At 41.9% G+C, this 24,694-nt stretch overlaps 2 protein-coding genes across 3 annotated transcripts in view; both read left to right on the top strand.

Annotated features, from left to right (window-relative positions):
* LOC121193459 (immunoglobulin lambda-1 light chain-like) overlaps positions 1-11,937 on the top strand; it is a 63,194-nt gene extending 51,257 nt beyond the window's left edge. The window contains exons 4-6 of the mRNA XM_041055826.1: positions 10,420-10,722; positions 10,855-10,929; positions 11,510-11,937. Coding sequence (XP_040911760.1) covers positions 10,420-10,722; positions 10,855-10,929; positions 11,510-11,676 — 545 coding nt within the window. The 3' untranslated portion in view covers positions 11,677-11,937. The remainder of the gene's footprint in view (positions 1-10,419; positions 10,723-10,854; positions 10,930-11,509) is intronic.
* Positions 11,938-17,241: 5,304 nt separating this feature from the next.
* LOC121193458 (M1-specific T cell receptor beta chain-like) lies at positions 17,242-24,576 on the top strand. 2 transcript variants are annotated; one of them, XM_041055824.1, is made up of 6 exons: positions 17,243-17,398; positions 17,491-17,817; positions 21,726-21,764; positions 22,980-23,282; positions 23,415-23,489; positions 24,073-24,576. In XM_041055824.1, exons 1-6 carry the CDS (start codon positions 17,356-17,358, stop codon positions 24,237-24,239), a joined length of 954 nt encoding a protein of 317 aa, XP_040911758.1. In that variant the 5' UTR covers positions 17,243-17,355; the 3' UTR covers positions 24,240-24,576. The 2 variants fall into 2 exon arrangements, with proteins under 2 accessions (XP_040911759.1, XP_040911758.1); XM_041055825.1 differs by lacking the exon at positions 23,415-23,489 and having other exon boundaries at positions 17,242-17,398.
* Positions 24,577-24,694: the final 118 nt, after the last annotated feature.

The following is a 24,694-nucleotide window of genomic DNA, read 5'->3' on the forward strand; positions in this document are numbered from 1 at the left end:
TGGCAAACAGCCATGTCGTGATACTGAGGCGCCATCCAAATGATTGTTGGGTTAATGCCTACAATCCCACATTAATTAGAGCCTGGAACGCCAACATGGACATCCAGTACGTCATAGACGACTACAGCTGCATCATGTACATGATGTCGTATGTGTCCAAACCGGAGCACGAGATGACGGAATTCCTTAAGAACGTCGTCAAAGATGTTAAAAATTCGAACGTCAACGAGCGAGACGAAATGAAAAAAATTATGCAGGCCTACTCTAAACACAGAGAGGTCAGCGCTCAAGAGGCCGTAGCTCGTACTTGCAGCTTGCGCCTCAAGAGGTGCTCCCGATCCGTGGTGTTTCTTCAGACCGACGAAGAAGGTCTGAAAATGAGTCACCCCATGGGTAGACTGGAGAAAATGGAACCCGGGTCAGAGGACGTATGGATGTCGGGGTTGCCTGAAAAATACGCCAACAGACCTCTCAGTGCAGAGTTTGAGCGTATGTGTCTGGCCGAGTTTGCGTCCGAGTACAGGGTACTCTACGGCCAGCAGATGGAAAGCCAAAGAGCCATTCCTTTACAAAATAATCTAGGCTATATCGTTAAGAGAACCACAGGAAAACCAGCAATCATTAGATATACTCGCTTCTCTGAAAAAAAGACTCCGGAAAAATTTTATAGAAGATTGCTGAAACTTTATCTCCCACATCGATTCGACGAAGATCTGAGAGATGAAGCGTACCCCACTTACGAACAGTATTATAAGCGCGGCGTGAAGTGGGGTATGAGAGTAGATGACATCGTGGGTCGCAACCAAAAACGTTACGAGGGCAAAGGAAAAAATATTGAAGCTGCGTTGAAAAAGCTTCAAGAGTGCGGTCCTCTCGTGAATGCCTGGAACTCTTTTGCGCCCGAAGTCGAAGTGGACCGGCTGGAGTGCCTGGCTGAGCGTGAACCTGTAGATCAGGACCAATCTAATGAAAATGTCCCGGAATTTGACACTCGGAAGGACAGGGGGAGCTCCATCATTAGAATAGAAGCTCCAGAGTTGAGTCCAGACTTTGTTAGGAAAATGTACCAAAGTCTGAACGAAACTCAGGCTTCCGTTTTCTACAGCGTTCGACAGTGGTGCTTTGATCTTGTCTGGGGCCACGATCCAGAACCTTTTTATTACTTCCTGACGGGAGGGGCTGGATGTGGCAAATCACACGTGATTAAGTGCATTCACCAGGAGGCAACCAGAATTCTGCGCGAGCTCCCGAGATTTCGGGACTACGCAGACATGTCCCAACCCGCAGTGCTGCTGACCGCATTCACAGGTACAGCAGCATTTAACATATCAGGCCACACGTTGCACTCCATCTTAAAACTGCCAAGGTCCTTGAAGCCACCTTATCAAGGTCTTGGGAATGCACTGGACGAAGTCAGGGCGACACTGTCCAACGCTGAGATTCTCATCATCGATGAGATATCTATGGTCTCTAAAGAGCTCTTTGCCTACGTGCATTGGCGATTTCAGCAGATCAGGGGAAACCGGAAGCCATTTGGAGGCATGTCTGTCCTCGCTGTAGGTGACTTTTATCAACTGCCGCCCCTTGGTAAAGCCAAGCCACTGTGTGTGTACGAGGAGACCCAGTTTGATCTCTGGAAGGATAACTTCAAAATGGTGGTCCTGACGGAGATCATGCGACAGAAAGACGATCGAGCTTTTGCTGAACTCTTGAACCGTCTCAGGGTGAAGCAAAAGCAAGATCCTTTGTTAGATGAAGACAGGCTCTTACTTACGCAGGCAGTGGCTGATGGTCAACATTGTCCAGCACAGAGTCTACACATTTACGCCACAAACAAAGAAGTAGACCGTCACAACGCCGACATTGTAACTGCCCTCCACAAAGATGCGATTGGCATTGCAGCTCAGGATTTCAGAAAAGACCCCGCAACTGGCTGCATGACGTTTGTGTCTGGGGAAATTAAAGGATACAAACGAGATTTGCCTGACAACATAATGGCTGCTCCTGGAGTACGCATTATGTTGATCCGAAATTTAGATGTGGAAGACGGCCTTGTGAACGGGACATTTGGAACCATTGGCCACATTGTAGTTAAAGCACCAGAAGGCGTCAAGCTGATTGGACTTGTGCTGGACAATCCTACAGCAGGACAGAGATTCCGCCAAAAAATCTTAGGTCCCTCAGATAACTTGGTGTACATCGAAAGATCTGAGGAGAGCCTAAGTAAAAAGAAAGGGGTTGTTCGGCGGCAGTTCCCCATGAAGTTAGCTTTTGCCTGTACGGCCCACAAAGTTCAAGGAATGACCATGGCGTCGGCGGTTGTGTGTCTGAAGCGTGTTTTTGAACCGGGTATGGCGTACGTCGCTCTCAGCCGCGCAACCTCACTTCAAGGTCTCACCATCCTTGACTTTGATGAGAAAAAGATTTATGCTGACCCCGTGATCAAAGCAGCTCTGGAAAGTATGGATCATGCATCTTTCCAGAGCTGTAGACCATTGTTGCAATTTTTAAAGTCTGTAAAAGAAACTCCAAAGGTTCTGACCATTGTCCACCACAACACTCAGGGTCTGCCGTGTCACATGGTAGACCTGAAAGCACATCACGAGCTCCAACGAGCAGATGTGCTTTGCCTTACAGAGACTCATTTGTCGGGGTCTTCTGTAGCCCAAATTTTTCAATTGGAGGGATACACCGTGTTCACACGTAGCAGACAGCTGTCTTACAACAGCTGCGTGGACATGGCCAAAAAAGAGGGAGGTGGAGTTGCCGTGTACTGTCGAGACAATGTCCAGGCAGAGCCTCGCCGGTACATGCAACAGGTCACTGATTTGGAGTTTCTTGTTGTTAAAATTGAGGCTCCAGTCAAAGTGCTAATAGCAACTGTGTACAGACCGCCAAATTTTGCATTGGGAATCTTTCTCCAAAATTTGAAAAAACTCCTGGACTCATTGGACATGCTCAATCACCAGCCCATCATTGTTTGTGGCGATTTTAATGAGGACCTCCTTTCAAAAGGAAAAAAAAGTATCAAAGATTTATTTCAGTCCAGAGGTTACACTCAATTGATAGCCAATTCTACAACTGAAAAGAACACGCTCATTGACCACATTTATATTTCAAATTCAGATAAATGTCTTCAATCAGGTGTTCTGCAAACATATTACAGTTACCACAGTCCGGTTTATTGTATTTTGACTGAGTAATAGCCTCTCCAGCCAACACGTAGCTAATTTAGATGTAATTTATGTCAGGATTGTGTTTACGTTTTTAGAAACTATGTATGTATTTTTTTTATATATATTTGTAAATATGTAAATGTTAAGTCTGTGTTTGATAGCTTTGGCATGTCTTGGCTGGAAATGCTTTTATATTGTCATTATATAAATGTAAATGTAATTGTATGTATGTATGTATTTGTGTATTTATTTAAGAATGGGGTCAGCAGTATTTTCTCATGTTCTTCTTACCATCTATTGAGATGATGAGAACGACTGGGTCACTATTTAAGATGTAGTAATTTATTGCTAAGTTTCCTTATTGTTTATTTATGTATTTATATATTTATCTATTTATTAACATTGTAATATCTTACTTCATGTCCTTCTCATAATCTATTTAGATGATGAGAACGGCATGTATAAGATAATGTTAGCTGTAAAATAATAGAATTTTCTAATTTATTGCTAAGTTTCCTTAATATTTATTTATGTATTTATTAACATTGTAATATCTTATTTCATGTCCTTCTCATAATCTATTTAGATAATGAGAACGCCATGTGTAAGATAATGTTAGCTGTAAAATAATAGAATTTTCTAACTTATTGCTAAGTTTCCTTAATATTTATGTATTTATTTATTTAACATTTAACATAATTTATTGCTAAGTTTCCTTAACATTTATTTATGTATTTATATATTTATCTATTTATTAACATTGTAATATCTTATTTCATGTTCTTCTCATAATCTATTTAGATAATGAGAATGGCATGTGTAAGATAATGTAAGGTGTAATGTAATAGAATTTTTTAAATTAATGCTAAGTTTCCTTAATATTTATGTATTTATTTATTTAACATTGTAATATCTTATTTCATGTCCTTCTCATTATCTATTTAGATGATGAGAACGGCATGTGTAAGATAATGTAAGCTGTAATCTAATAGCTTAGCTAACATAATGTAATCATGTATGTTTTTTTTATTGCATGCAATGTTTCTTTTATTTTTGGCTGGGTTGAGGTCACTACATTAGCTAAGCTCATCTTGGCTAATGTAGTGTAGGAGTGTCCGGGAGGAAGGGGAACATCCAGGTAAGATGCAGACCGAGCTGCATGTCAACCAGGCGCATCACAAAGTAAGTATGTCTCCTTTTATTAAGTTATTCATATGTGTTGAATGATTAAACTAAATGAGGATGTCATTGTGTTTATAGGATGAGCCAGTGAGAAGGACCCCCAGAGGAACACAACTGAGGAGAAAATAAGGCAAGTCATATTTCAATAAATTCTCAACTTCCTGAAACCTGTAACTAATTTATGTTTTTCAAATCTGTCAACAGGAAGACGACCTCCAGAAGACTGTAGCAAAAACAAGGTAAGTAACATTACATGAAATTGTAACTTTTTGTTTAAATGTTTATATGGCTCTTTTAAACTAATATGTCTTTTTGATCCAACAACAGTGACCCAGGAAGAAGACCTCCAGAGGACTGCATCAGATCTCTCCACTGAAGACAACAACCAAAAAGAAAATAAGGGAAGTCATATTTCATTAAATTCTCAACCTTCTCTTCAAATGTTTTCATCATTCTTTGAAACCTGTAACTAATTTATGTTTTTTAAATCTGTTATACAGGCTACAGGAAGATGACCTCCAGAAATCTGCAGCAAAAATAAGATAAGTAATGTTTCCTAAAATTTTAAACTTTCTCTTCAAATGTTTATATCAGTCTTTGAAACCTGTAACTAAATTGTCTTTTAAATCTAACAACAGTGACCCAGGAAGAAGACCCTTAGAGGACTGCAGCAGGTCACTGCATTGAAGACATCAAGCCTGCAGCAGAGAAGTAAGGGACATTTAACATTTTATGTTCTATCTTATACTGTCAGTTTAGGTGTCTTCTTTACATGCTTGGAGAACACTTTTAACCCACCTGACTCAATGAATAATGTCTTTAATATTTTAGGAAGAACAGCAGACTCAGGATGAAGACCTTAAGGAAGAAGGCCTCCTCTGTTCACCTTTTGTAAAAAAGTTCATTTTTGTTGTGAAGTGTTTATCACTTTTTGGAAAAAAACATTAAGTTGATCTGTTGTGAAATGTTCGTTTATTACTTTTTGAAAAAAAAAAATTAAGTTCATCTCTTGTGAAATGTTATATTATTACTTTTTGGAAAAAACATTAAGTTCATCTGTGTTGAAAAATGTTACATTATCACTTTTTGGAAAAATTAAGTTCATCTTTGTTAAAAAACGTTATTGTATAGCTTTTTGGAAAAAATAAAATGTTCATCTCTGTTGCAAAATGTTGGTGTATGGCTGTTGAATTGCTAATTTAGTTTAGGTTTAGTTTGTGACAAAGACTACGGATGGATACACAGAATGAATGGTAGGAGGTGAAATGAATTCATTGTATCATTGTGGTATCATAGTATTGTACCATAGTATCATAGCATTGGCAATCCTCATTTCCTAATGAAAATGATTGGGACTGGATGAAAAATGAAAAATTCTTTTTTAAACATCTACAGCTCGGCCATACGTAAACCTAGAAACACAATTCAAAATATATGATGTACATAAAGTCCAAATAATCAATGTGGTATTCAGCTTTTAGTCATAGGGCACACACTCAGAGATTTGCACAGACACACAATAGTGACAATACTGTGCTGGACGTAGTCAAAGATTTGCACAGACACACAATAGTGACAATACTGTGCTGTGCTACGCACAGCACAGTATTGACACTATTGTGTGACATAGCTACATAAAGACACACACTTACATTGACACAGACACACACACAGACACCCACTCAGATAGATACACAATATTGTGCGGTGCAGAAGCACCGCACAATATTGACAGAGGCACACAAACACATTCAGACACACACACACAATAGTGTCAATACTGGGTTTTGCGAAGCACACAACATTACTAGCAGTGCAATGCACCACTCTCGCGATTTCCCAAAGGGAAATTGTCTAGTGTTTACTTTCAAATGCTCAGTTTTCTTCCTTCCCAATTTTCGGTTCGCTACTCCTCCCACACCGTTGAGCGCATACCAACAAATGATATATCAAAACGTGCGGCTCGGTCGGACTCGGTGTGCTTGTATTTTGTTCTACAGAATATTCACGTTTCGCAAAGTTATTCGCAAGAAACGGGCCGAAATTTTCCCATAGAGAATGAATGGGACAAGCTCAAAAAATTCCCAATTTCCCCCCTTTTTCAAACATCGACTGCTCTGGTATGCCTTCATCTAGAAACACCATTCAAACTGTAAAATGTAGACACAAGCCTTGTGTATTCGGGGTGTATTCAACTTTTTCCTAAGTTGTGTAGTTTTTGAACTGTGAGCCCCAACTGGTCAGCAGTGAATTTGGAAAAAATCAGGGTTTACAATGAGTGTGTATTGCGGAATGTTCCAGGCTAGAGTGAGAGGTTAGAGTGGAGAGGCTTTAAAAAAAATTCTCTGAAATTTTTTCTTTACACTACAACTACGGCCACAAATGTTACTCTACAGCAGTGAAATTCTCCAAGGTTGTAGCCACACTTGTCCTCTTTCTCACAATGTGTTCACTTTTTCTGTAGGATTTACGGTTTATCTTTGGTGTGCCTTTTAGCCACAAGAGGAGCTCTCAACTGCTCCATTGACTCCAATGTTAATCGAGCACAGGATTTCTGGAGAAAAGCAGAAACCCCCTTTTTTAAAACTCAATGACCTCGTCAGAGCACACACACACACAGCACAACCCAGTATTGACAGAGGAACACAGGACAGAGGCACACAAACACAGACACGCACAAACACACAATAGTCAATACTGGGTTGTGCGAAGCACAACCCAGTATTGACACAGACCCACTCAGGCACACACACACACACACAAACACAGACACACACATAGACAGACTGACACACACAAAGCCAATATTGTGCGGTGCGCCAGCACCGCACAATATTGACAGAGGCACTCAAACACAGACACACGCACAGACTCATACACACACACACACACACACACACACACACACACACACACACACACAATAGTCAATACTGGGTTGTGCGAAGCACAACCCAGTATTGACACAGACCCACTCAGGCACACACAGACAAACACAAACACAGACACACACAAACACAGACACACACAGACAGACAGACACACACACGCACACACACATTCAGACACACACACACACAATAGTGTCAATACTGGGTTTTGCGAAGCACACAACATTACTAGCAGTGCAATGCACCACTCTCGCGATTTCCCAAAGGGAAATTGTCTAGTTCTCCCGGTTCTTCTTCTTTTTCTTCTTCTACTTCCTTCCCGATTTTCGGTTCGTAACTCGTCCCACACCGTTGAGCGCACATCAACAAATGATACATCAAAACGTGCGGCTCGATCTAACTCGCTATGCTATTATTTTGTTCTACAGAATATTCACGTTTCGCAAAGTTATTCGCAAAAAACTGCGAAAAATTTCCCATAGAGAATGAATGGGAAACGGTCAAAAAAGTCGCAAATTCTCCCCCTTTTTCAAACATCTACTGCTCTGGCATACTTTCACCTAGAAACACCATTCAAACTGTAAAATGTAGACACAAGTCTTGTGTGTTCGGGGTGTATTCAACTTTTTCATTAGTTGTGTAGTTTTTGAACTGTGAGCCCTAATTGATCAGCAGTGAATTTGGAAAAAATCAGGCTTTACAATGAGTGTGTATTGCGGAATGTTCCAGGCTAGAGTGGGAGGTTAGAGTGGAGAGGCTTTAAAAAAACTCTCTGAAATTTTTTCTTTACACGACGACTACGGCCACAAATTTTACTCTAGAGCAGTGAAATTCTCCAAAGTTTTAGCCACACTTGTCCTCTCTCTCACAATGTGTTTACTTTTTCTGTAGGATTTACAGTTTTTCTTTGGCGGGCCTTTTAGCGACAAGAGGAGCTCTCAACTGCTCCATTGACTCCAATGTTAATCGAGCAGAGGATTTTTGGAGAAAAGCAGAAAATCCCCTTTTTTGAAACTTGCTGTAAAATCCACATTTTAGACAGTAGGACCATAAAAAATAGATTCAGGTCTTCCTTAAAGTCTTGTCTCTTTGACGGTGCCGTTTGTTTAGCGATACCATGTTTTGTTTTTCCATGGATAGCAGTTGTTTGGCAGGCCCGATTCGGCCGAAAATGAGCTCGTCAGAGCACCTGTGAGCTGCCTCAGCGGCGGGAAAGCTCATCCCCATGGCAACCGTGACTGCAAGAGCTGTGGCTCTCTCTCTCCCTGTAATAACTCTATGTCTCTCTGTCTTTGTAATTAAAACTATAGCAGAACTATAGGGGTCAAAAGGGGCCTGTGCGTAGCACAGGCCCCTTTTGACAAAGACACAGACACACACACACATACACACAGTCAATATTTACAGAGGCACACAGACACACACATAATAGTCAATACTGGGTTGTGCGAAGCACAACCCAGTATTGACACAGACCCACTCAGGCACACACAGACACACACAAACACAGACACACACATAGACAGACACACACATAGACAGACTGACACACACAAAGCCAATATTGTGCGGTGCGCCAGCACAGACAAACACACACACACACACCCACAGTCAATATTGTGCGGTGCGGCAGCACCGCACAATATTGACAGAGGCACTCAAACACAAACACAAACACAAACACACACACACACACAGACTCACACACAGACTCATACACACACACACACACACAATAGTCAATACTGGGTTGCGCGAAGCACAACCCAGTATTGACACAGACCCACTCAGGCACACACAGACACACACAAACACAGACACACACATAGACAGACTGACACACACAAAGCCAATATTGTGCGGTGCACCAGCACCGCACAATATTGACAGAGGCACACAAACACAAACACAAACACACACACACACACAGACTCACACACAGACTCATACACACACACACACACACAATAGTCAATACTGGGTTGCGCGAAGCACAACCCAGTATTGACACAGACCCACTCAGGCACACACAGACACACACAAACACAGACACACACATAGACAGACTGACACACACAAAGCCAATATTGTGCGGTGCACCAGCACCGCACAATATTGACAGAGGCACACAAACACAAACACAAACACACACACACACACAGACTCACACACAGACTCATACACACACACACACACACAATAGTCAATACTGGGTTGTGCGAAGCACAACCCAGTATTGACACAGACCCACTCAGGCACACACAGACACACACAAACACAGACACACACATAGACAGACACACACATAGACAGACTGACACACACAAAGCCAATATTGTGCGGTGCGCCAGCACAGACAGACACACACACACGCACACACACATTCAGACACACACACACACAATAGTGTCAATACTGGGTTTTGCGAAGCACACAACATTACTAGCAGTGCAATGCACCACTCTCGCGATTTCCCAAAGGGAAATTGTCTAGTTAGGAATAAAATTCTGTAATTTGATTTAGTTAATAAAACGTTATACTTAATATACTTCTAATATTCTAATATAATAGTATGACCCAAATATTCTGAGATTATTATTTATGAAAATTAAATATGAATATAAATATTTTAAATCCAGTTTCCATCTTTCAGTTTCTTGAACTTTCTCTCATGATCTACATAATATATACCAAGGATATTTATAGAGAAGTTAAAACTGTTTGGAAAAAAGTTTGAAATCATTGATTTCTTCTTTTCTACTGATCAGAGTTTCTGGCTGTAAATATATTAGATAAATCTTTGCATAAAGTTATTATTTGGAATGAGAAATGTTTTGATCTTCAATCATTTATTATTTTATAGAAATGAAGCATGATATAGAAAAAATCCTATCACTGCATGAAGACAGATTTCTTGAGTATATGATATGAAATAATGGAATATTCGAATCATTGTGACATTGGAATGAACGGACGTCGCACACTGAGATAAAAGTCAGACATTAGATGAGAACTGTGTGTGATGTGAAGCTGAATCCAGGACATGTGCTGAACTTTGTGCTGTATTGATGAGTAGTTTAGTGATCAGAGTCCATGTAGTTTCCAGGATCAGCTGCTGTTGACTGTGTCAATGTGTGTCTGTGCTGCTTGTTGCTGCTGTCAAACTTCAGGTGAGCAGGTAGTGAAGCCCGTGGTGAGTGTGTACCCAGCAGCCCCGAGCCACGTGGAGGGGAACAGCTCCCTGCTGTGTCTGGCCTCAGGTATGTTTCCTCCTCTGGTCCAGTTCTCCTGGGAAAGACAGAGGGAGGACGGTCCTAAGGAGAAGCTGTCTTCTGCCTGGGGAGAGCAGCTGGAGCTCAGAGAGTCGGGACACTCCGCCGCCATCTTACTGATCCATCAGCCAGAGAACAGCACGTATAAATACTACTGCTCCGTCAGGCACGAGGGGGGAACAGAGAAGGCCCAGACACAAGGTAATGAAGGCTTGGTGACTGTGCTGAGCAGTGACTGAGCTTCATGTGGAGACGCTGTCAAACACAGCAGAGGAGCAGAGGACGGACGTTTGTCACTGCAGCTCCAAACATTTGACTCCTTTTCTGTTTCAGAGGTTCCAGCTCCAGCAGCCTCCTGTCCTCCAGAGAGAGAGCCAGCACACCTGGCAGCTCTGCAGCAAGCTGACAGTAAGATCACCTGCTGCCTCTCTGCATGGACAGCTCCAGTGTTCTGCTGCAGTTCACTTTCTGCTCATCACTCAAGGATTCAAACATACACTCCCTCATTCTGTTAGAGTGTCCAACAGCACAACAGATCCCACTCACACAGCTTTCACTTCACCATTTGGACTAATAACACGTGTTGGGGGCACTATACTAAATGTGGGGCTTTGAAGGTGCTGATAAAAACTCTGGCCACTGGATCTTAAAGCTCCACTCCTTCATATTTCTATGCTGACCATCAACCTGTTGACTCTGTGTAAGGTCAAAGGTCAGAGATCAGTCTTTTCTTTTTTTGTTTAGCTTGTTGTGGAGTTCTTCTGCCCCCAAGTGGCTGCAAGAAGAAAATCAGTTAATCCAACTTCAGACTCATCATAACCTGTGTCTTCTTCTATTTGGACTTTCCATTTGATCCTGGACTGATTTTAATGCTCAGAAATACTTTAGAGAAGAAGGTGATGAAGGCTTGGTGACTGTGCTGAGCAGTGACTGAGCTTCATGTGGAGACGCTGTCAAACTGACTCATTTCTCTTTCAATCCTTTTCAGTGTCAGTGCTTCCCCTGGATCCTCTCCAGCCTCAGTGCAGGGTGAAGCTGCTCTGTCTGCTGTACACAGTGCTGATAGTGAAGAGTCTGCTGTACTGCTGTGGACTCTCTCTGCTGATGGGCCTCACAAACAAGGGACCGTCCACCAACGGCCCACATGCTGACTGACTGTTTTCTGCTCCTCTTTTCTCACCGTGGCTTCATCTCATTCATCTCATTGATCACTGATCAGAAATCTGAGTAAAATGTTTCTCTTTATGTTCAGGTCAGATACAGTCAGTCCAAAAATAATCAATATATATATCACACTCATATTTGCAGTTTCTACTTTTAGATTCTTTACTATAGTGTAATTTTTATGGTTTATATCTGCTCTAAATTGTGATTTTCATGTCAGTGGGATATTAATCTGAATTATTAGTTGTCTAGTAAATATTATGTTAAATATTCTAAAATCTTTTTGCTCTAAATAAATTCAGTGTTGTTGGTTTGTAAAATTCATTCAGTGTAAATTTTTCTATATATATTTAAATAATATGTAGAACTCATTGTTTTAATTAGTGGTGCATTGCTATGCATGCACACTAGGCACCTCTATAGCACAGCTATAGAGGTGCCTAGTTTATACATTGAAATTGTGTTTTACATTCAACATTTAGAAACAGTCGACGATATTTACACCCACACATCAGTCTGTGTGTCTCTGTCTCTACTACGCCATAAGACTCCTGAATGTCTGCTCCTTCACCAGCAAGGGTTCGCTCCTTTATGATCTTGTGAACGATCATAAGTTTGGTTTCCTTTGTTTAAGTGAGACACAGCAGCGACCCAATTACTACGGTTTTTTGCAGTGCTCCTGACTGACCCAGGATCTGCTGTGCCAGCTATTCTCCACATACATGCCGTCTCCCTACTAAGGGGGGAGTTGTAGGTTTCAGCAGTGAGGATCACTTCCGCGTTCAAAAAGCTGCAGTTCCTCGGCTGCCGCTGGGGGCTGGCTCCAGAAGTGAGCAATTCTCCATTGACCCCCATGTTATAAGAGCCAACTTTACAGCCTAAAAAACATGTTTACAGCCTGGTACATTTTTTGTTTTTGGTCTCTATTTATAGTTTCAGCCTCCGCGAACAACCGTTTTAGTGTTATTTAGGCTTAATAAATTAGAGCGTGGTTACCTTGAGTGACAGCCCATAGACAGGCACAGGCAGTTAGCTCTTTGCTAAAGCATCGGCTGGGCTAGGCGGCTACATCCAGAGGTTGACAGGGCCTGCAGTGTCCGTGTTTGTTTGCCAATGTTCGGATAGGTTTCTGTGACAGTATGGCTTGTTGTAGTGTAGACTGTACTAACCGACCGTCGAAGGAGTCTGTGTTGCAGTTTTTTCGGTAAGTAAATTTCTCACTATTTAACCTGGATGTTTGCGCTAATTAGCATGTATTAGCATATTTTTGCCGCTAGCTTATGACTTAATTTCCGATTTCTGGTCGCTGCTGATACAGATAGAGGACCGGAGCAGCTAATGTTAGGAACGCTGCTGCGGTGTGTTCCGTGCTCTCAGAGTCCGTTTATTGCGGGAATACTAAGCTACAACTTTATTTCGTCTCATTTTTCTGTTTAAAAAGTCCGACATTGCATGGACAGAGCAGCTCCGTCAGTCAGCGGCTGCTGTTGTTTGTGTGCTGCTGTAACTGTAAGTGGATAGTGGATGGAGACAGCGGTGAAAGCCGGTAAATAATAAAATATTCAACTTTAATTTAGCATTATCTTTATTATTATTATCATCATTATTATCATTATTATTGTTATTATGTATATAATAATTATGTTTTTAACTTTTTAATATATTTTTTCAAAATGAAATTATAATGATTGTTTCACAGTTAAATAAGAGGCTAGAAATAAATTTCCACCCACAGCTTCACCTAAAACCTCTCTATCTGAAACAGTCATGTTTAAAACACAGCAGCAACATTATGATCTCTGTTGTATGCTGTGTGTCGCGGTTACACGGGGTCGAGCTAGTCGGGTCGGATGCGGGGACTTTAGTGTGATGGATGTAGCTGCCGCTTAGCTTGCTAGCCTAGCTTTTTAGCCGATTAGCCTTAGGCTAGCTCGGTTGCTCCGGCTCACCCGTAGAGTAACTCTTCGCAAAATATGGAAAGTACACTCCCACTACACTACTATCCAAGATGGCGCAGCTCAAATACCCAATGGTTTGGTCACAAAACCGACTCCCCGAAACCAATGGGTGACGTCACGGGTGCTACGTCCATGTCTTATACAGTCTATGCTCCCTACCTGCCGAGCTCACCGATCAGAAGCGGCGTGCTGCGCGTGCACAGGTGAGGCTAACGCAATCAGTATCACCTGCTCCACCTGCTGCTTCATTAGTCAAATGGCTTCAGCTGGAGCAGAAGCGGAGTTACGGCGTTTAATCCCCAAGAAAAACAGCGCGTCGCTCATTTGGGAGTATTTCGGCTCTGAGGCCGCAGACGTGCAGCAGAAACAGGTTCTGTGCAAAACCTGTCGCGCTGAAGCGTCAATGTTTCAGGCTGTTTGTATTTTATCCTTTATATTGAAGTGACTTTTGTAGATTTTGTCTAATGTTTGTAACCTTCAGGGTCGCAGGGCAGCTGGAGCCTATCCCAGCTGACTACGGGCGAGAGGCATCAGTCAGTCACGGAGCCGACACACAAAGACTCCTGTGATAAAGTCCAGTGATTTGTTGATGAACTGTAATAACTCTGCTGATCCTCTGACTTTTCATCTAGCGCCACCATCAGGTCAACATTTGAATGTGTCCAACACTTTGCTTTCTGATCAAATACCTGCTCAGAGCTCCACTGTGTCTCAGTGCAGCCTCACAGAGCTGCTGCATGGCTGGAGACTCCTGGAGACAAAGTGTGTGAGATGGAGGTGAAATATGTGAACCTGGGCTGTGGTTTACTGCTCTCTTCCTGTCACTAACACTGTTTGACATCTGTTCATCTGTTGGTTTTTGTTCAGGTTGCAGGGATCATTTCTCACTGTGGGAACCAGACTTCCAACAGGAGCAGTAGTAGGTGGCTGAATGAATGAGTTTAACTGTCTCTATATTCAACTTACAGACGTTCTGTGTTCTTTTTACTTTGAAATCATCTTTCTGAGGATGATCATAACGTGTAGCTATGCTGCAGCTGCTTTTAGAAAAACGCAGAATCACTCTGAATGTTTCTGTGTCTTTCTTCTGGTACCAGAATATATCATCACCACACTTGTCAGTTCCTCCACAGCTGAAGGAGACTGGTTCACCAATTCTCCTGGTCAGTGATATTTGGTCCTGAGTCAGCTCTGCTGCCATGGCAACCAGCGCTGTAGAGAAGCAGACAGACAGATGAAGGTTAGTGTGACAGTGTTTGTTAAAGGTTGGCTTTGTTGGCTCCTGATTGGCTGGAAACACTCACCTGAACACAGACAGCACAGAGCAGCAGCTGGGAGGAAAAGCATTTTGTGCAGTGGTGTTTCCTCTGGGGAACCTGGGGAGAAGTGGCTCTCTGATGCAGCTGAGGCCGAACGAGGACGAGCTGTGAGATCAGACGAGGCCCACGTGCTTTCTAACGGGTCCTCAAAGCTCCCATCAGCCCCTGCGGCCCACAGATGAGGCTGCGGCTGCTGCTGATTGACGACTCAGCTGAAGCTGCTGTGTGGTTTTCCTGTGTGTGTCTGTTTGTGTGTTCAAAGCTATGGTTTCATGGCAGGAACATTAAAGTATAAACAGCTTCTGTTTGTCAGTGTGTGATTGGTCAAACTGAGACCTTCAGTCTCCAACACGCTGTTTGTGTTAAATCTTCACAGTAGAAGATGAAGGTTACTGTCAGCCTGCAGAGGGCGCCATTTATTATTTCTACTCTTTATTTGATTTTCATTCTTTTCATCTTTTTCCTCAGTCGTTATTTTTGCAGACTCTGTTTCTCTGAACTGAGTGAAAAGTTTCTTGCTCTTGATTTTAATGTGGCAGCAGATAAAGAATGTGGCTCACTGTGATGCACAAACACAAAAACACATTCATGTTCCCACAAACACACTCAGGTTGCTGCTGAACTCACTAACACACACTGTTCTCTGTTGTTTAACAGCTGTGATGGAAACACAAAGCTACAGATCCACAGAGCTCCTCAGCTGTGATTTCAACTCAAACACGTTTCACTCAGATCAATAATACAAGTGAATTTCTACACACTTGAATTCTTCTCCCACTCTGTCTGATAATGTCAGAAATTGTGTGGATCCTGTTTTTCTTCATGATGTTTCCACCCAGTCAAACATTCAAAGCACAGACTCTATCAAATGTCCTGCTGTTGTCCCTGTTGTCTCACTGTCTCACTGTCATGCTTCACTGGGACACTTGAATAGAACAGAGTCCTGGTTCATGTCATTAGTGACACCTGTGCTTTTCCTGCTGCCACAGCTCAAAATGTCTGCAGTGAAAAAGGCCTTTGATCAGACAGCAGCCTCATCTGTGGGCCGCAGGGGCTGATGGGAGCTGAGAGATGGTTTGACGCCCTGGCCCTGATCTGTACCTCAGCACAGTTTGATCACAGAGGTCTAAGAATATTTCTGAAGAAATATTGAATTTCTCAGTGTATCTGTAAGTGAACACTTTAATATTTATACTAATAAATATTTGAATATTAGAATTAAAAGCATTTCCAAACATAACACAAGCAAACAACTAAAACACAACAACGATGGAAACAATGAGACTGAAGAAGAAAAAACACACAATCTGTTTAAACAAGTCTTTTTTTCTTTTCTATCAAATCAGGTGGAAATGAACTTTAAATTCTATCCAGACATGTTGGTGAAAATATCTGATGAACACAAACATTCACACTAAAGAACAATAACTTGAAATATTAGAATGATAGAAAAAAATCAGATGGAACAAGATGATTTCAGCTGCTTTAATGTTCAAATCATTTGATTCTGTCTTTACCTTTCAAAATAAAATGGATATGACAAATAATCAGTATTGAAACAACATGGAGACGATTTATTAGTTATTGATTTTCAGTGTTTGTGTAAGTCACAGTTTAAAATGGAGAAAATATATTTAAAAAACATTTTAACAGAGACATGAAATCTGAGCAGCTGAGGATGAGAACGATGTAAAGAAATAAATAAGTCAATAAATTTGAAAAGCAAAGAAAGAAAAAGATGAAAATAACAAACAGGTTGAAAGTTTTTCACTTTGGACAAAAGTGAAAAGTCATTTCTGGAGAAACTCTCTGCAGACGTATGATGAATAAAAGCTCAGCTCTCTGCTCTCACTCACACTTTAACATCTTTGCACTGTTGTTGCCTCCAAATCCAAATCCATCAGAATCCAAATATCCAGACCTCAGTCCAGATTCCAGAGCCTGGAACTGTCCAAAGCCACAATTGATCAAGTCCACAAAGGAGCCTGGAGTAGAGTTTCTGCTCCTGCTGCAAAGTTCACCAGACCTCAGTGTGAAGATTAAGATTCACAGCAGAACGGATGGAACAATAATAATAATAATAATAAGTATTCAAATTTGTTATTATCAAAATTTACTTTTGTACAAAGTATGATTGTGCAGTGACAATAAAGATTTATCTTATCTTATTCACACACACACACACAGGAAAACCACACAGCAGCTTCAGCTGAGCCGTCAATCAGCAGCAGCCGTCGCCTCATCTGTGGGCCGCAGGGGCTGATGGGAGCTTTGAGGACCCGTTAGAAAGCACGTGGGCCTCGTCTGATCTCACAGCTCGTCCTCGTTCGGCCTCAGCTGCATCAGAGAGCCACTTCTCCTCAGGTTCCCCAGAGGAAACACCACTGCACAAAATGCTTTTCCTCCCAGCTGCTGCTCTGTGCTGTCTGTGTTCAGGTGAGTGTTTCCAGCCAATCAGGAGCCAACAAAGCCAACCTTTAACAAACACTGTCACACTAACCTTCATCTGTCTGTCTGCTTCTCTACAGCGCTGGTTGCCATGGCAGCAGAGCTGATTCAGGACCAGTTATCACTGACCAGGAGAGTTGGTGAACCAGTCTCCTTCAGCTGTGGAGGAACTGACAGGTGTGATGGTAGTTACATATACTGGTACCAGAAGAAAGACACAGAAACATTCAGAGTGATTCTTGATATTGATAGAAGGGATGGTGAGCTAGACAAAGGTTACGATCATCCTCAGAAAGATGATTTCACAGCTGAGAATAAACCAAATAGCTGTGAGTTGAAGATAAAGAAAGTTAAACTCGATCATTCAGCCACCTACTACTGTTCCTGTTGGAAGTCTGGTTCCCACAGTGAGAAATGATCCCTGCAGCCTGAACAAAAACCAACAGATGAACAGATATCAAACAGTGTTAGTGACAGGAAGAGAGCAGTAAACCACAGCCCAGGTTCACATATTTCACCTCCATCTCACACACTTTGTCTTGACTTTTATTTTGTATTGATTGATATTTGTAGCAGATACTTCAGCAGGTTTCCTGTTGTTCCACACAGTGAGGACAAAGAAGAGACACAGAAGCACAACAACAAAACAGGAGAAAAAGGAAAAGTACAAACTCAATAAAAACATCATCCTCCAGAAAAGTTCAAATAACAAAATGCTTTCATGTTTTAAAAGTCAAAATTGTTGGAGACAAAGACTGAAATCTTCTGCTTTGAGCTGCTGCTGGACTAAAGTCCATTCCTCCTTCACAATGTTCATCTGCTCTGAATGAAAACTCTTCCAGCAGAACTTGTTGTTTAACAGCTTTCAGCACATTTCAGCAGATAATGTCACTTTATTCCATTTGAAAAGAAAAATGTTGGACTGATCTTAAGTCAGGATTTAGTCCTTCTAGCAGCAGCTTATTAGGATGCTGATGGACAGATTTCCATAATGGGAGAACTGGGAGGTTTCCCAGTGACTCCTACACAAACTGATACAATGGAAAAACTAAGTGTGGTGATGGACACAAAGGGCAGGATTGAACTTACCAACAAGGCCACCTGAGGACTTACACACCAGGAAAAACCTAATAAATAAAATAAAGAATAGTTTGTAAAAGTAAGTAAAGGCACACAAGTACATCACTGAGGCAGAGACATGAGGTGAAAAAAATTTATAAATGTATTTATTAATCAAGAAACAAAAGCAGTGAGTGGAGCTGCAGGAAACAAAAGAAAAATTACAAACAATACAATATTTAAAATGACCTTTATTACAATTTATCTAACAGCAAAGACAGGCCTCCACCTTCATTTAAAAAGACAATGTATTTAAGGTTTAAAGTTTAAAACACTTTGCAGAGGCCACATGCAGAGAGGCAGACTACACACAGAGATACAGGTGTGATACCACCACTCACCGTCTGTGCAGCAAAACCAAACTCACAGCAAACTCTGCAGTCTGTAGAGTCCCTGTGTGTTACCTCACATACAGTTACCTGAAGGGCCCTCACCACAGGGGCCTCACCTCCCCACATCAGCTATTATTGTAACCATGACGACAAAGGTCATCTGACCTTAACAAGGAGCTTTAACCCAAACCATGATCTTTCCTTAAACCTAACTGAGATGTTGGAGTTCTTAAACTAACCAATCAGAAACCACAGTGTTGTTACATCATAAAAGCAACAGGTCCAACATCAATGACCATATAAGTCCTTTGTTCCTGAGCTCTGATACGACCCATGGGAGCGTTTCCTGAGTTAGCGTCTCTACGGTGACAGGAGAGATGCTACAGAGAAACTTCAAGATAAATAACTAACCTGTTTATGTTGTGACAATGTTCTGGTAAAGGTTTGGTTAGAGGTTAGAGGAGTTTGCATGTTCTCCCTGTGCCTGTGTGGGTTTTCTCCGGGTTCTCCGGCTTCCTCCCACAATCCCAAACACATGCACATTAGGTTCATTTGCTGCTCTACATTACCCCTCGGTGTGAGTCTGTGCGTGTGTGGTTGTGTGTCTTTGTGTGTCCGCTCCGTGATTGACTGATGCCTCTCGCCCGTAGTCAGCTGGGATAGGCTCCAGATGCCCTGCGACCCTGAAGGTTACAAACATTAGACAAAATCTACAAAAGTCACTTCAATATAAAGGATAAAATACAAACAGCCTGAAACATTGACGCTTCAGCGCGACAGGTTTTGCACAGAACCTGTTTCTGCTGCACGTCTGCGGCCTCAGACCCGAAATACTCCCAAATGAGCGACGCGCTGTTTTTCTTGGGGATTAAACGCCGTAACTCCGCTTCTGCTCCAGCTGAAGCCATTTGACTAATGAAGCAGCAGGTGGAGCAGGTGATACTGATTGCGTTAGCCTCACCTGTGCACGCGCAGCACGCCGCTTCTGATCGGTGAGCTCGGCAGGTAGGGAGACGGCAGGTATGTGGAAAATAGCTGACACAGCAGATCCTGGGTCAGTCAGGAGCACTGCAAAAACCCGCAGCAGATCATAAAGGAGCGAACCTTGTTGGTGAGTGAGCAGACATTCAGGAGTCCCATGGTGTAGCAGAGACAGAGACACTGGGACTACGCTGCATCTGGCGTCGGTTCAGGGTTTGTCACAAAGTTCACACCGGGTGTGTCGGTCAGAACAATAACTGAAGGACAAACTTCCCTTTATATGTTCCAGAATATCCAATGAAGAGGCAGGTGATGGATAATTCAGGTGATTTATTTCTCTCTGTGCAGGTGAGGGGGTCATGTGGTTTTCTATATCAAATAAAGTGACAAAGTACAACAAGTGAATTAAGAATTAAGGCTCTGAATGTCCAATAAACATCATATAAACAGGACTGAAACTGCTTCATCTCCATGTTCCTCTGATTCCCATAATCCCAGCTCTTAAACACATTTCACCTGACAAACTAGCACATTAACACACATGTAAACAACATGACATTCACATAACGCTCATGTAAACGTCACACTAACGGCCCAAAATAACAATAATAAACATGACGTGACGTACACACAGTCCGAGGGTGAGCTGAATGCTACAAGTAGCTTAACAAATGCTAAAGTTACACCGCTGAGCAACAGAATGATTGTAAGCTGCAGAACGTAAACACAGTAAGTCAACGATATTCACGTATTCACATTTCACCCACGCACAGACCACAAGCCGTGACGTTAATTAACCGCTCAGCCGGAGCTTCACTCTCTGCCGACACATCAACTGTCTGAAAGCCGCCAGTTTCCCGATTCAGCAGAGGGAGCCGAACAACACTACATCTACAAGACATCACACAATGAATAATATGAACTAACTTTGGGGCCTTTTCTACACATGGAGACAGGAGCTGCTGCTGGTTACACCGGGTCCTGTGCTAGCTTTCCTGGCTAGGCTAGTTAGCACGGAGCGGGTCCACAGACCGGCCGCTGGACTTTCTGGAGGGGGGACGACAGGAACACCACAGGGACGGTATGGAGCCGGTGTTGTCAGTGTTGTAGCTCCGCGGTGTTAAAGGAGCTGACAGATCATAGCTTGGACCTGGAACAGCTAAGATCATGTAGGAATATTCCGGTGCTGTGTAGGTGCTCAGAGATACTGTTCAGGGAGTTGAAGGAACAGTATATAGATCAGTGGGATCACCGGGCAGAGCAGCAGCAGCAGCAGCGAGTCGCGCCAGCGTTCACTCTCAACCGGAAGTGCTGCGGCCACCAAGTCTTTAGCTTTAACAACAATAATACATTTTCTAAATCAACCATCTTTCTCTGAGCTAATGGAGCAAACACCATGATGCATGTTTATTTTGTACAGACGGATTTTAAGTCATTTGCATCTTTACAAACGTCAAAGTCATTTTAAATAAACTCTAACAGTGTTAGCATGCTAACGTTAGCTAACATGCTAATTAGCCCTGAGAGCAAAGTCCAGCTGAGGCTGATGGGAACCTCATTAGTTCTGCAGGTATTTGATCACAAAGTGTTGGACACATTCAAATGTTGACCTGATGGTGGCGCTAGATGAAAAGTCAGAGGATCAGCAGAGTTATTACAGTTCATCCTGAGGGGAACATGAACGTGTCAACCAGTTGAAATGGGAATATTTCTTCACATATTTCAGTCTGAAGCAAAAACAAAAGACAAGAAGAGACAGTCATGTTGATATGAACATTAGAGAAACTGAAATCTGATACTGGTTCATCATCTGGACTCGTTCACCTCAGCTGACACATTCAGCAGCAGACAGGTTTTTGTATCAGTCTCTTTCACTGTGGGAGACATGATCTTTGGCTCAGGAACTAAACTGTATGTAACAGGTAAGAATCAACATTTCTTTTCCTTCACTTGTTTAATTGAATGAGTTGAAAATGTGTTTTCAGTCAGTTTGTGCTGCTTCAGACTTTCCATGTTAGTTTGTTCATAGTTAGTACAAAGTTCCTTCAATGAAAAAGTTGAGTCATTAGTGAAAAGATGTTTAAATGTCACTGCTCAGCTAAACTTCTTCTTTATTTCTGCTTCAGATCAAAGAGTCCAAATTCTATCACTTTCCTCTTCTTAAACATATTTAGTGTTTGATCATCTCTCAGCTCACAAGCAGTTTATCTTCATTAGAACAAGATGAGAAATGATGTGAAACATAATTCAACATATGGCTGAAAAATGGATTTGAAAAAACATAGAAAGCAAAAATATATTATGTACAAAACAAATCTTATGTTTGTTAAATGTTAAAACTGAGCTCATGATAATGCTGATTTATGTGATGGTACATTGTTAATGGTAAAACATTTATTAATGTCTGAAGGTAAACACATGTTTTTATTACTGTGTTAATGTGGATGTGATAAGAATTCACACTGTTTACATTTTATTTAAATTGAAATTTTTAAATTTAGATTTATTTTTTATTTCAATTTTTACATGATGTGAGACGATATATGATCAAACACACACATTTGTTTTAGAAACTTGATGGCATTAAATTTAGTGTATTAGAAAAAGCATGAAAATGATATTAAAGTCAGTTTTATTGTTTGCATATTGTTTTCTGTGGTAAATGTGATTTATAGAGAAGTTAAAACTGTTTGGAAAAAAGTTTGAAATCATTGATTTCTTCTTTTCTACTGATCAGAGTTTCTGGCTGTAAATATATTAGATAAATCTTTGCATAGTTATTATTTGGAATGAGAAATGTTTTGATCTTCAATCATTTATTATATTATAGAAATGAAGCATGATATAGAAAAAATCCTATCACTGCATGAAGACAGATTTCTTGAGTATATGATATGAAATAATGGAATATTCGAATCATTGTGACATTGGAATGAACGGACGTCGCACACTGAGATAAAAGTCAGACATTAGATGAGAACTGTGTGTGATGTGAAGCTGAATCCAGGACATGTGCTGAACTTTGTGCTGTATTGATGAGTAGTTTAGTGATCAGAGTCCATGTAGTTTCCAGGATCAGCTGCTGTTGACTGTGTCAATGTGTGTCTGTGCTGCTTGTTGCTGCTGTCAAACTTCAGGTGAGCAGGTAGTGAAGCCCGTGGTGAGCGTGTACCCAGCAGCCCCGAGCCACGTGGAGGGGAACAGCTCCCTGCTGTGTCTGGCCTCAGGTATGTTTCCTCCTGTGGTCCAGTTCTCCTGGGAAAGACAGTTGGAGGACGGTACTAAGGAGAACATGTCTTCTGGCTGGGGAGAGCAGCTGGAGCTCAGAGAGTCGGGACACGCCTCCGCCATCTTACTGATCCATCAGCCAGAGAACAGCACGTATAAATACTACTGCTCCGTCAGGCACGAGGTGGAAACAGTGGAGGCCCAGACACAAGGTAATGAAGGCTTGGTGACTGTGCTGAGCAGTGACTGAGCTTCATGTGGAGACGCTGTCAAACAGAGCAGAGGAGCAGAGGACGGACGTTTGTCACTGCAGCTCCAAACATTTGGCTCCTTTTCTGTTTCAGAGGTTCCAGCTCCAGCAGCCTCCTGTCCTCCAGAGAGAGAGCCAGCACACCTGGCAGCTCTGCAGCAAGCTGACAGTAAGATCACCTGCTGCCTCTCTGCATGGACAGCTCCAGTGTCCTGCTGCAGTTCACTTTCTGCTCATCACTCAAGGATTCAAACATACACTCCCTCATTCTGTTAGAGTGTCCAACAGCACAACAGATCCCACTCACACAGCTTTCACTTCACCATTCGGACTAATAACACGTGTTGGGGGCACTATACTAAATGTGGGGCTTTGAAGGTGCTGATAAAAACTCTGGCCACTGGATCTTAAAGCTCCACTCCTTCATATTTCTATGCTGACCATCAATCTGTTGACTCTGTGTAAGGTCAAAGGTCAGAGATCAGTCTTTTCTTTTATTGTTGTGTAGCTTGTTGTGGAGTTCTTCTGCCCCCAAGTGGCTGCAAGAAGAAAATCAGTTAATCCAACTTCAGACTCATCATAACCTGTGTCTTCTTCTATTTGGACTTTCCATTTGATCCTGGACTGATTTTAATGCTCAGAAATACTTTAGAGAAGAAGGTGATGAAGGCTTGGTGACTGTGCTGAGCAGTGACTGAGCTTCATGTGGAGACGCTGTCAAACTGACTCATTTCTCTTTCAATCCTTTTCAGTGTCAGTGCTTCCCCTGGATCCTCTCCAGCCTCAGTGCAGGGTGAAGCTGCTCTGTCTGCTGTACACAGTGCTGATAGTGAAGAGTCTGCTGTACTGCTGTGGACTCTCTCTGCTGATGGGCCTCACAAACAAGGGACCGTCCACCAACGGCCCACATGCTGACTGACTGTTTTCTGCTCCTCTTTTCTCACCGTGGCTTCATCTCATTCATCTCATTGATCACTGATCACAAGTGCACAGTTTAGATACAGTCATCCTAAATACACACACATGTATATTTGCAGTCACTCACTGTCAATTCTCTTTATTTTCATGCATTTATTTACAGTATTTCTCACTTTCATTCAGACTTGTGTAATAATAGAAAATTAAAGTGAATCATCAGCTGTTGGCTTATTAATTATATTTCATTAAATACTTATTTCTTTAAACATTCTGCAGAGGTTAGTTTTGTATAATGTGTTTGTTCTAAATGTTTCAATAAAGACTAAAATCAAAATGTTTGTCTTTTCAATTCATTTTGTATTTTCTTGTTTTGAGTTTGGCTTCAGAGAAAAAAGTCACAAACAGAATCAGCTTCATTGGGACGAACGATGACACTGATCAATAATTTGGTTGTCG

Source organism: Toxotes jaculatrix, chromosome 14 (assembly GCF_017976425.1).
Source record: "Toxotes jaculatrix isolate fToxJac2 chromosome 14, fToxJac2.pri, whole genome shotgun sequence".
NCBI lineage: Eukaryota > Metazoa > Chordata > Actinopteri > Toxotidae > Toxotes > Toxotes jaculatrix.

Excerpts from the sequence above, each read along its gene's own strand:
- LOC121193458 (XM_041055824.1), top strand. The coding sequence starts at position 17,356 with ATGCTTTTCCTCCCAGCTGCTGCTCTGTGCTGTCTGTGTTCAG. Across the intron at positions 17,818-21,725 it reads TTGGAAGTCTGGTTCCCACA|ACATGATCTTTGGCTCAGGA; the intron begins GTGAGAAATGAT and ends TCACTGTGGGAG. Across the intron at positions 21,765-22,979 it reads AACTAAACTGTATGTAACAG|GTGAGCAGGTAGTGAAGCCC; the intron begins GTAAGAATCAAC and ends GTCAAACTTCAG.